Raw genomic sequence first — 13,330 nt, 5'->3', positions numbered from 1 at the left:
CTTCAACTACCTGAAGGGGAGTTCCAAAGAGGATGGAGCTAGGCTGTTCTCAGTGGCGGCAGATGACAGAACAAGGAGCAATGGTCTCAAGTTGCAGTGGGGGAGGTCTAGGTTGTATATTAGGAAACACTATTTCATTAGGAGGGTGGTGAAGCACTGGAATGGGTTACCTAGGGAGGTGGTGGAATCTCCCTCCTTCGAGGTTTTTAAGGCCTGGCTTGACAAAGCCCTGGCTGGGATGATTTAGTTGGCGTTGGTCCTGCTTTGAGCAGGGGGTTGGACTAAATGACCGCCTGAGGTCTCTTCCAATCCTAATCTTCTGTAATTCTATGATTCTTTGGATTGAGCCTGGTAAGGGACTTCCAATCCTTACATTTTCCTTCACCCACAGAATAAAGACTATTAGAGGAAGTTTCATTAAGGCTCATAGCAGCCCCAAATGACAAAAAGTTTAAAACCCTCAGGAATTTTAAGCACTGGAAAAACAAAACAAAAACCCTATCAAGGAAACGATGATGTAACCCAACTACCACAAACTAAGCTACTTACAGATAAACTAATATGGGAGTGGCCAAGATGGGACATGGCCAACCAGCTCCATCTCACAGCTTAAAGCAGTGAAAGGAACCGAGGCTTGGTTGGACGCTCTGCTCCCTTTCATTCCTTCAAGAGAAGAGGGAGCTTGAGACTACGCAGGGAGTGGGTGCAACCAACAGACACTGCTGGCTAAAGCATTCCAATCTCTAGCACATGGAGCATATGCATGTTAGACATGGATCACATATAGATAAGCAATCAAAGAAGGCAGCAAAACTTTTCCGAGGGCTACTTCTGATAGAAGAAATTAGTCTTTTTAGATTGAAAAACATACAAATAAGATCAATAAAATAATAAGAACTTTAACATCCAATGCACATGCTTCTCAAAGAAAATCTGTGTGTTAGCAATCACTGCATTAAAATTAGGCTGCTCTTTCAAGAGATATAATTTGGAAGCTGTCAACTTCTAAGATGCACATGTGTCATTTTAAAAGTCTGCTCATATATAATTTTAGTCCTCCAAGACTGCAATACCGTTTCCCTTTGTCAAAACTGTGCCAGTCACACATACAGCAGGAATACACTGTAATACAGAATTACAATAGGTTTCTTTAAACTGAAAAATCATTCAACACAAGACTTGTATTTTGTAAAACCATGAAATGGAAGTATGCACTCAGAGAGCAAATCAAGACTTACCTCTTCGTCTGGCCTAAGCTTAATTTTCCTATCTCTAACTGGAAAGCCACTGCCAAACTCCTTTGAAGCAATATCAGCCCCATATTCCACTGTGACATCCTCTTCAATGGTGCTCACAAGTCGCCAAAACTCTTTTTCAACCAGCTCTGTGGGAACCATCTGGGTATGAAACATGAGAAAGAGAAAATATAAGCCCACACAGAAGGCTGCACTTCTCACAGTGCTTATGCATGTAGAGTAACCAAAGGTACCAAACACATGAGATATATAGAAGTAGTAAATTCAAGGAGGAAGTTCACAAGCTTAAAATATTTTCCCATCATGTCACAGGGACTTTAACTAGAGTCAGAAACAAACCTGAGTACCATTGGTTACACCAGGTGTTCACGCTCTCTCTTTCTTCTCTCCCACCTCACCCTCTCAGTTAACAGTTACTTTCTCAACTTCATAGTGGAAGTTACTTATTAGTGCAATTATTAAAAACTAAACCAACACAGCAAAATGTTAGTATTGTAAAGCTCAAAAAACTACATCAAATGTTGCCTTTTGCCTTCAGTATTGAGTGACATTTGGGGCAGGAATATATTAAGGAGGAATATATTTTTGGATTGTGGCGGAAACCAGAAATGTGTGGGACAGAAACCAAAATACTAACGAAGAACAGAAGCCTTTACAAATTAACATAATATTAAAATAAGAGCTTTCCCACTTGGATTTGTTCACATTCAAAACTCAGGATTCTTCACCACTCCAAGTTTAATACTTTAATAAGCACAAAAACTGAAATCTGTAGTATAGCATAGTAAGCACATGAACATACATGTACTGGCATGTTAAAATAGTCTGACTTGAATGCATCAGCCATTTCTCCAAATGTGCGAAGTGTGTAGTCTCTTGCTGCTTGTTCAAAACCAAATGCTTCCTGTGGTTTATTACACTCCTGCAATTAAAATATGGTTATTTCTACCAATAGTTAAAAATAAGACATTTTGCACTTTAGTGCTTTTCAAACATAGACTTTAAAGTACTTTACAAAGATGGATCAGTATTATCCCCATTTTACAAACAGGGGAAAACTGGGGCACTTGATTGAAATGACTCACCCAGGATCACACAGGTAGCCATTGGAAGAGTCAGAAATAGAACCCATTGTGCCTATCAGCTCTGAGTTTAATCCACCACACCACAACAATATTTGTTTGTGAATCAGCATGAATCACTGGTGAGATCAGCATAGCTAGGATTACAGCAAATTCTGCTTCCTCTGCTATAGCAAAGCAGAAAACACCACAAAACTTGTCTACGTTGAAAACCCCAATGACATAGTGGTAAAATGTAATTATGTAAAAAGCTATCTAAAAGCCAAAGCATCCTTTCTCAGTGGTTTTAATACTACTAAAGTAGATCAAATTTGGGGCCCAGCATATGTTGTAATGTCTAACAATCTGAAATGTACCCAGTCCTTGTTTCAGTTTCATCTTCTACCACCCATTTTACAGGACTATTTTCATCATAATAAATTGCAGTTCTGAAGTTCTGATCATTAGAAGCCAGGAGAGAACAGAAACACATTTCAGCCTGATTTCTCAGTTTACCTGAGCCAGACACTGGGGACACCTCCAGTCCCCTTTGGGAACATCATGAAGGGGTGGAATTAAACAAAAAGTATGGTAACTGTCATCACAGCCATCACACAACAGGAGACGGTCTTCATCATTACCACTGCCACATAAGAGACATACATACAAATCCACCTGTAACAAGAAATTACCAAAATGGGAATTTAAGTGCTTTAAGCAGTTCATGGCAAGAGATCATTTTGGTAACTAAGTCATTTGTCACATTTACCAGTATTTATTTTTATTCTCTTTCCGTAAAAGATCAGAGACAGCGAACATTAACTTTGTTCTCCTTTGTGGTAGAAAGTATCAGAGGGGTAGCCTTGTTAGTCTGTATCCACAAAAACAAGGAGTCCAGTGGCACCTTAAAGACTAACAGATTTATTTGGGCATAAGCTTTTGTAGGTAAAAAACCCACTTCTTCAGATGTGATGCACATGTGATGCGCATCCGATGAAGTGAGCTGTAGCTCATGAAAGCTTATGCTCAAATAAATTGGTTAGTCTCTAAGGTGCCACAAGTCCTCCTTTTTATAAATCCCTTTGAAATTAAGAAATCACCACCAAAAGTGTTGAAGCCTGACCAATCTGTTTTGCTAAATAAAGAGACTCAGTTTTGTTCTTAGTACTGCTCTTTACTTTCAGACTGGTCTGTGCGCAGACACTTCAACATCCTGAGGCCAACTGCCTGGAGCAGCCACCAGAAAAGAGGGGAATTCTGGTTATGGGAGCATCCCCCTTCTTCCTCAGAGTTAGTGGACTGTACCCGAGCCCTTCACCAGGAAGGCACCAGCTTTCTAAGCAGATCCATTTGCTTTTGGAGGGGGCAGGCCTTCAGTGCTGTGTCATGAGAGCTCCACCCACATCATCTAGGAGATCCACAGAAGGGGGAGCAGGTACTCCGAAGATTCGCAGGGGCACCTGAAGGAGAGTAGGGGGGAGTTTTTTGGAGGTAGAGGAAGGAGAGCAATGAAGTCTGGTGAACAGAAGCAGGAACTTAGATAGTGGTAGGAAAAAAATGTTACTATTTAAGGCCTTGCTTAAACAAGGGACAACAGCAGTACTGCTGCAAGACAATTGAGAACAGAATAGGACTCCCAGTTCCCTTTATTTTGTGCCTCTAGGGTCTGGTGCAATCCTGTCTTCCAGTAACTGCACATTCCTCCCCCTCCTGCCTAGTAAAAGGGTATGTGTGGGAGAAGGATCCAGGCTGCGGGAAGGACTGAAAGGGCCTGTATATTGTCTTCTCCACAAGTAAAAGTCTCCCTTTCCTTTGCTTTTTAGGAAGTATCTGCTATGTTGAACCAAGTAGAGCATCTGAGTTAGAGTTCAAACAGTGGAATAAGAGGTGGGTCTGCTAGAAAGCTGGGTGCCAAAACTCTTATTACATCTCCTTTCTAACTGGTACATCTACCAAGGGAAAGATCAGCAGATCAACCCATATCCAGAGTGAGGAAGCCCTGAGAAGAACCACATTTCTTTTGACTGTTCTATCAGAGTTGCTATTTTAAGGCAGTACAGTGGGGAAGGATAGAAATTATTTCAGTTGAAACAGGGTGAAATGAAATTACTTTGTTATTTCCTGCTTATGACATGAAATCCTGATGGTACCTATGTTGAGGAATTCAGGAAACTCCCATTCCCACTTCCTATGCTATATACTACGTGCCCAGCTCTAATCCAGGACTGTCTGCAATTAAGAATTAAGTGCCAGAAGGGCAGGGAGTACTCACTGCATTAGTGCTTTTTTTAGAGCGCCCTTTTGATTTCTCTCTCTCCAAGTCTCTTTGTTCTCTTTTCTCGGCAGGTTCTCGTTTCACTGTGCCTGGCATTTCCTTCTCTGATACAGGAAAAGAAAATTAGACTATTACTGGGTTTAACAAATATTTCACAGCATAAGCAGTATTTGAAGCATGTGTTATCATATCATTATATACATTTGAAGGGGATCTTTTTATGAGTGAATCTGTTCCTATTGAGATATGGCTACTGCAGTGGCTATGCTCGTCTTTAGGTCTCTGTGCAAAGACTGACAATGGTGCCAGATTTTGTGGGGGTTGTGTAATATGGACACAAAGGACACCAAACATATTTTCATGTAACTTTAGGCAGCACTTGAACTCCTACCTGGAAAGGCTGGTATTATCAGGATAAAACAAGAATGGGATCATAAACAGATGCAGGCCGCTCTAAACATATAGTTTATTTAGCATTGATATTTTAAATAGTTTCAGTGACCCAAAAAGAAAAAAAAGACTTGAATGAAATTTCAGGTTCATAGACATGGTTGGATTATTCTTTAATGGGACATTTCACTGGGGCAGAAAACAAACAACACTATAATGTCCTATGATGATTTTCATACTTTTTTTTACTTGCAATGGCAATTGCCCCAAGATAATATCACAAAAAACTAAATAGGTACCAAAAGGAGTCTCTGAGAAAGGAAGCTCTTCATATTGCTTTCTAACAACCCCACCCCCACCTCCATACATCTGCTCAAGCAGCACAATGTCAGACTAAGGGAAAGCTGCCACAAGCAGCAGGGTCACATTTGTATTTTGTTTCATTCCCCACTGACCCACCTACCATTTGCAGGTGTACATCCCATTCTGCGCCTCAAATTATGAGTTTTGGCTTCTGGTGTTTCATCTGACTCCATTTTAATATTAGTAGCCTTAAAAAATAAATGGTCATATTCAGTAATTGAACATGATACTCAGAACCGAAGAGTTGAGGTTTGAGTGTTATATTTGTAACCCAGATACTCTTCATTACAAACTACATTGTTCAGAGGTAAAGAAGACTTACTTACCTATAGCTGAAATAGATCAGTACAGACCCACACTCTCAACATATAACCACCCACTCGAAAGACCAGAACCTTCTGAAAAACTGACCCTTGGAGTCCATGTGGCCTCTGCCAAAAGCTGTGTAATGCTCCGTTGAAAGGCCACCTGAAGGGCCTTCATCATCAGTTCCTTCCACCTCCTCAGTGGCTGTTTAGGCTCTGAATAAGTGGGGATAAAGGGTGTGGAGCATTCATCTGAATCAATAACCTATCTGAAATACTTATGCTACAAGCAAGTAACTCTTCTTAGTCCTTCCAGTACTATCACTACATATCTCCACTCTTGGGAGGATCAAGAAGGCTAACATCTAAAAGACTGAAGGACCACTCTACTGAAACAGGCCTCCAACCTCACACCACATCAAGAAAGCAATGCTGCATGGAAAGGTGGAATAAGCTCCAAGTAAAAGCTCTGCAAATCTCCACAAAGGTAAGCTCAGCAGGAAGTATTGCCCAGCAGGGTCTGAGTGGCGGCCCCTCACAGCCCACTCACTGACCAATACCAATATATAAACCAGGAATTCATGATGGGGAGCTGTCTTGAGTGACAACACAGCTGCCTGATTCTACTCCAGACCTGCTTGCGATAGTCCCTAAACTCTGACTTCTGACCCTGGTTTGTCCTAGACTTCATTATTCAACTGCAGTCTGTAATTTGGCACTGACCAAGACTTCCTGGTATCCTGACCCAGTTTCACATTTTGATTGAAAAACTAAACAATATACAATTAACATGGCATATACTAAATGGATTAAAAGATGGGTAATCAATCAGTCTCAAAGTGTAATTGTAAATGAGAAAACATCATCAAACAGATGTGTTTCTAGTTTTTCCCTGTAGGGATCAGTCCTTTGCCCTATATTATTTAACTTTTTTATCAATGAGCTGGAAGAAAACATGAAATCACCACTGATAAAGTTTACAGATGACCCTAAAATTTGAGGAATGATAAATAATGAAAAGGACAAGTCACTAATACAGAGCAAGCTGGATCACTTTGTAAGCTGGGCACAAGCAAACAATGTGTGTTTTAATATGGCTAAATGTAAATAAATACACCTAGGAACAAGGAAAGTAGGCCACACTTACAGCATGGGGGACTCTATCCTGGGAAGCAGTGACTCTGAAAAAGGTTGGAGTATTGTAATACATAATCAGCTGAACATGAGCTCCCAATGTGATGTTGTACCCAAAAAGGCTAATGTGATCCTTGGATACCTAAAGAGGGGAATCCCAAGTATCAGTACAGAGGTTATTTTCCCTCTGTATTTGGCACTGGTGTAACTGCTGCTAGAATACTGTGTCTAATTCTGGTGTCCACAATTAAAGAAGGATGTGGATAAACTGGAGAGACTTCAAAGAAGAGCCATGAGAGCAATTAAAGGATTTGAAAACATGCTTTATAGTGATAAGCTAAATAGATTGAACTCCTTGAGTCTAACAAAGAGAAAGTTAAGGCGTGACTTGATTACAGTCTAAGTACCTACCTTGGGAACAAATATTTAATTAATGGGCTCCTCAAGCTAGTGGAGAAAAACAGAACACAATCCAATGGCTGAAAGGTAAAACTAGACAAATTCAGACTGGAATTACGGTGTACATTTTTAACACCATAAATTAACCACTGGAACAATTTAAAAAGGGTTGTGGTAGATTCTCCATCAATGACAACTTTTAAATCAATATTGGATGTTTTTCTAAAAGATCTGTTCTAAGAATTATTTTGGGGAAGTTCTGTGCCTGTGTCATACAGATCAGACTAGATAATCACAACTGTCCCTTCTGGTCTTAGAATCCATGAATAGAAACTCTTAAATCTCATTTTAAAAGGTATGTTTTCCAGACCTTAAAAAAAATTTGTAGCTGGTCTCTAAAAAAAGAACAGGAGTACTTGAATCTGTGGGGAATCTTTTTATAACTGTAAACATCAAAACTACATGTTGCATTTCAGTCTGGTCACATCAATATGGTTTTCTCCCAGGTTTAAACCAAATTTCCTGCAGTGATTCAACCATTATCAGAAAATTGTTGAGAAATGAAAAGACATGGTTGCCTTGACTTCTTAGTTGTGCTTCCACTGCCACAAACACTTGGTAATGACCACTCGTGCAGTACACAGGCCAAAAGGTAAAACTAACTGCAATAATCTTCACAGATGCAGAAATGGAAATACTTGATGAGAGCCTAATGGGTATGTGGACGTAAGCAAGGTTTTAAGGAAGTTGTGGCTGAGGCCAAGGTAATCATCTTGGAATTAAATTAGCAAATGAACTTTTTGTGAGCCCTTAAAGTCCATGAAGGGATGAAAACTTTCAGCTCTTTTTGGAATAGCTATACCTCTCCCTTTCCACTTCTTTTGCTCCAGACTTGAAGAAGGGGGTCAACCTTTTTTCTCACTAGTTTATCACGAGAGAATTCCAAGAGTGGGGATCTGATAACACTTGGAAATGGAAGATCTGTATTTATAAATTTCATAGGAGTCTCATCTTGTGATATTCCCATACTCATATATTTTACAACCCTCCTGCAACACAAGCTCATAGAGCTAGTATTATAATTATTTACAAATCAGTCTATACATCTTCTATAAACTTTTCGCGTGTGCCCCACTACTGCAATATCTCTTCAACTCTCGAGTACACACAACTTAATATTACCTAACAGTTTCTATTATGATCAGTTTTAGAACCAACTTAAAACAGGAAGAAACTTCAACATTATGCAATACACAATTCAATGGTTGGTATCCATCTCAGGTTTTCTTTTTTTCTTTGTTTAAAGTTTAAGCAAAAATGGTTTAGCCATTTTCAAGAATGAGGTTGCTGAAAAAATAGGTATATCTCAATGATTATGAAAAAAAAGTTGAAAGTCTGAATGCATGTTCTAATATATCCGTGGGTAAAAGTAAGAAGAAGAAATTTGGCAAGGGAATAAATCCGGAGGCTAGAGGTATGTCTTTTGCTGTCCCAAGTAAATCCACCCAGATTTGAGCAGGGTGTAAACCAATGAAAATTGTTATTCGCACATGCACTTATTTACTCGCTCATATCGCTCAACTGGCACACAGCCAGAGAGCCAGACAGGACAGATATAGGCAAAACTAATTTTCCTACTCCTACTTCTGCTCCTCCCCTAAAAATATCCACTGGCCTATAGGAAGGTGCATAGGGCTAGACCATGTACTTCAGTCTCACTTCTTCCAAAGAATGGTAATAATTCTGTGCACTTCAAAACCCTGATTATTGTGCAAGGCCTCGTACTATCAATCATAAGATGCAGGCAAGCACCAGTCTGGTCCCTTCTAATTGCATTTTACAGATAAGGTAAATTAATCCTGGCATTGGTTAATTCCTCACTACTTCACCTACCAAATTTAGTTTTTTATTTCCTTTAACCTAGCTTTTTGAAAAAGCTTTACATACAAAAATCTGTGTTAGAAATGTTATTATAGTTGCAAAATCAAGCTTTGCAAAGTTAGAAAACGGAAGAATTAAGGTTGCCTTGTGAGATTTTAATTCTACCCCCTTCTGGGTACACGTGATACAGAGTAAAATTTTCAAAATCACTTAAATAATGCAAGAGCCTATATGATGTTTTAAAAAGGGATTTAGGTTCCTAATCCCTTTTGGAAATGGGACTTCAGTGCTTCTGAAAATGTTGTACATGATTGCATACTATATTTTCCCCAAAGTACTTCTGCCTCCTTTAGGGCCCAGGATAGATGATGCTCTATCTTCAGTGCGTGGCCTCATTTTATTTACTGAAAATCATCCAAAATCTGTACGGAACATGGAATTAAATTTCCTAATGAGACTTTAATCACAGATCACTACAGAATCTGATTGACTTATATATAGTAATGAATTTATTTTAAACACTCCCCTCTGAGATAGCAGAGTATTATCCCCATTTTTATAGATAGGGAACTTCTGCATAGAGAGATTAAGGCCATAATTTGCAAAAATATCCACTAATTTTAAGTGGATCAACAACTAGGCACCTAAATTGAGACATCCATGCCCTGATTTTTCTGAGTACTTAGCATTTTTATAGCATTTTGTATGTTCAAAGCACTGTACAAATAGTACCCAATATTATATACCACTTCTGTGAGGTAGAAAAGTATTACCACCCTAATTTTACAGGTGGAAAAAGTGAGACAAAAGGCAGAGTGACTTGCTCAAAGCTACCCACTGAATCAGTGACAGAGCCAGAACTGTAACTCAGGACTTCCTGGGTACGTCTACACTGCAATTAGACACCTGTGCCTGGCCCATGCCTGCTGACTCAAGGTTGTAGGGCTCAGGCTAATTGCAGTGTAGACCAGTCAGGCTCAGGCTGCAGCCTGAGCTCTGGGACCCTCCCACCTTACAGGCTTCAAGCATCAAACTATCCTCTCTTCCTGCAGTTCCCGGACTTATTCACTGGCCAACTTCTAGCAAGAAGTCTCATTCACTACACAACCCCAGTTAATCCCCTGATACAGTCCATCCCATGCAGTGAACGTAGCAAAACTTCTGTGTAAAAACAGTAGTACGTGATCATATTATCTATGCATATGTACATGGGGGCAGAATTAGGGGTCTACTGGCAACTTGAATTCTGGCCTTCAGTAGCTTTTGAGTGCTTCATTTTGAAAGCTAAATATTCTTATAAATGTTGTTGTTTTTTTAAAGTGGGAGTGAAATTTGCGTCTGCCATATTAAAAATCTGGATTTATTCCCATTGTTTAACCTTTCGGTAGGACACAGTGCCTTTCTCAATAACAACAGTGTCCTGGTTCCCAGCCCAAAGCACGTTATCTGAGCCCAAGGTAGTATGATGGAGGAGGGGGAAGAAACAGCAGCAAAAGTATCATTTTTTTCGCATTTCATTCAGTAGGTTTAGTTCTGTGGGCATAGGTGCTAGAAATGAGGGGGAGGAGGAGGAAGGAGGGTGCTGCCACACCCCCTGGCTTGAAGTTATTTCTATTATATACAGGGTTTATAGTTTGGTTCAATGGCTCTCAGCACCACCATGATACAAATTGGTCCATCACCCCTGTCTGTGAGTCATGCTGAAGGCAGGATGCCAGGGTTGTGCACATGCAGTGCTCAGGCAATATTGAGCATTTTGGTCACCAAGCCAGACAGAAGCTGCAGTGAGCATAGACAGAGGGGAAACTACAATTTTGTGTACCTTATAACTTGACTCAATCTCAATGGATTTTCATGGGGACAAAAGGCATTTCCCTGATAAATTTCCCCTGCTAAATTTCAAAGTCCTTCTGCAAACCATGAAGGAACTAGCGCTCTCCCCCAGCCCCCTCCCAAAGTCAAACATTTTTTTGATAGAAAGTGTCCGGCAAATTTAATCCATGGATTGCTTCCTCTCCCTCAATAATTAGAATAAGGCTGCTGTTGCAGGAAGGCATACATGAAGAATAAGTAGAACAGCTAATAATTACATTTAGTCTTGAATAATTACAGATAAGAATTACATTTAGCCCTGAATGTAATTAAGTTAGTATTTCATAGTCCTGGGCCAGCTGCTGTGAAATTTCTGGCTGAGATTTTCAGAACTGACTGTGTGATTTTAGGTGCCTCCATCTTTGGATATCCAACTTGAGACATCTTAAAATTTTCAGAAACTGGTGCTCAGCACTTTCAGAAAATCAAGTCCCTTAGAATTATCTCAGATTGAGAGCCCCTATATTGAATCACCTGTCAAGTCCTCTACACTTGTCTATGGTATAAAACCTAAGAATTAGCAATTATACTCTCCCAACAAACCAGACCCCTTCCAAAGAACAGATTAGTAGATTCCAAAAGGGACCATTGTGATCATCTAGTCTGACCTCCTGTATAAACACAAGCCATAGAACTTCCCCAAAATAATTCTTTTTAACTAGACTAGATGTAAATTAAAAAAAAAAAAATCCAATCCTGATTTAAAAATGGCCAGTGATAGATAATCTACCATGACCCTTGGTGAATTGTTCCAATAGTTAATTACCCTTACTGTCAAACATTTATGCCCTATTTCCAGTCTGAATTTGTCTCTCTTCAACTTGCAGCCATTGGATCTTTATATACCTCTGCTGCAAGACTGAAGAGCCCATATAAAACATTCATTCCCATTTTGGTACTTACAGACTGTGATATAGTCATCACTTAACATTCTCTTTGTTAAGCTAAAGAGAGTATTTCTAATTTACTCAGTATGGTTTAAGGACACGAAGTTACTCAGTTACCTATGTCACACACCCCACCGCTTGGATTTTATGGGTGAAATTTTTGGGATGTATTCACTTAACTCCTTTAAGTGGGTTGAAAATTCCAGCCTTTTTATTGTTTATATTATATCAATGTCTGGAAGACCTCCCAAAAATTAGGGCCTCAATGTACTAGGCACAGTACAAACACACAATAAGTGACAGTCCCTGCCTTGAAGGAATTACAACCAAAATAATTTAAATATGTTTATTAAAACCGTTTATGATCAGTGTCCGAGTTTGGACAATGAAAACGTTTAAGTTAGTTTCACTTGCTTATAGTTTGATATAAGCCGAGCAAAACAAAAACAACTTTCCATTAGAATTTTAAAGTTCATGGGAAAATTTCCATTGGATTTAGGCTTTGAGAGACTGATTTCAACAAAACGTAATTTGGGGGTAAATTTCATTAATGTCCCTGCTGTCAATAAATAAGGACAAAATTTTACCCAAAAACTAAAAATCCCAACAACTATTCATCATCCCCACCCCACATGAATAACTACACAACTGCACTGAAAGTATCGGGGATGGGGGTGTAGGCAGTGTGACCTAGCAGTCACAGCTGAACTGGGATGAGCATGTCAGGGACGGTAGTCGCTGAGCAGAAGTCAGAGGAAGCTAGAGCCAGGTTCATTAAACAAGAGTTGGAGTCAGAATCAGGCCAGAATCAGGAGGCAGAAATGAAGGTTAGAGTCAGGCTGAGATTAGGAGACAAGGTGAAGTCTGGAGTCACAACAAGCCGAAATCCGTGTGCCTGCCCACCACACAACTTCCTGGGTCAACCCCCAGCATTAAATAGGGCATCTGCCCAATCAGAGGGCTGCAGGGTATTGTCACTCTGGCTCCCTTGGGGGGGTATTTCCTGTGGCACCTACTTTCCACAGTGCACCCCAGCTGTAGCTCTGCATGGCCTCCTAGTGGCATTGTGGGAACGTCAGCCAGCCCAGGCTCTGCAGACACAGCTCCTAGTTCACAGACCCTTAAAGCAAAAGAAGTGGTAAAAGCCAATTATCAAAGCTTGTCTCTCACACCAGCAGAAGTTGGTCCAATAAAAGATATTACCTCACCACCTTGCCTCTCTAATTATCAGCTAAGATATTTTTAAATATGCTGGACAAAAAGCTTGAGAATACAAGCACTAGACGCTCATCTGGGACAACGGAGTAAGTAAACTTCGTTAATATTTCACTGCTCTAATTTCTAGGATTTAACCCCTGTATTTTGTGTGGAAACCCAATTGTTATTTAGAATTATATTAAATTTTTTAATATCTTATAAGAGCTATTTAGCACAGCTAACTTGCTTTTTCCTTTATTTGGTCTCCTAACCCTGAGATCATAACATATTAGCTAAAGCAGTAATTCAA

At 39.8% G+C, this 13,330-nt stretch overlaps 1 protein-coding gene across 4 annotated transcripts in view; it reads right to left on the bottom strand.

Moving 5' to 3' along the window:
• KDM5B (lysine demethylase 5B) overlaps positions 1-13,330 on the bottom strand; it is a 178,815-nt gene that overhangs the window by 102,066 nt on the left and 63,419 nt on the right. For all 4 annotated transcript variants that reach the window (XM_084611400.1, XM_084611399.1, XM_084611401.1 and 1 more), the window contains 5 exons: positions 5,446-5,533; positions 4,590-4,696; positions 2,834-2,992; positions 2,059-2,178; positions 1,239-1,397 (listed from right to left, as the gene is read on the bottom strand). In XM_084611400.1, the coding sequence (XP_084467526.1) occupies positions 1,239-1,397; positions 2,059-2,178; positions 2,834-2,992; positions 4,590-4,696; positions 5,446-5,533 (633 nt within the window). The remainder of the gene's footprint in view (positions 1-1,238; positions 1,398-2,058; positions 2,179-2,833; positions 2,993-4,589; positions 4,697-5,445; positions 5,534-13,330) is intronic.

The sequence above is a fragment of the Lepidochelys olivacea genome (assembly GCF_965140295.1).
Source record: "Lepidochelys olivacea isolate rLepOli2 genome assembly, chromosome: 21".
Taxonomy (NCBI): domain Eukaryota; kingdom Metazoa; phylum Chordata; order Testudines; family Cheloniidae; genus Lepidochelys; species Lepidochelys olivacea.
Note: the sequence above shows the minus strand (reverse complement) of the source record. Positions and strands in the feature narration are given on the sequence as shown.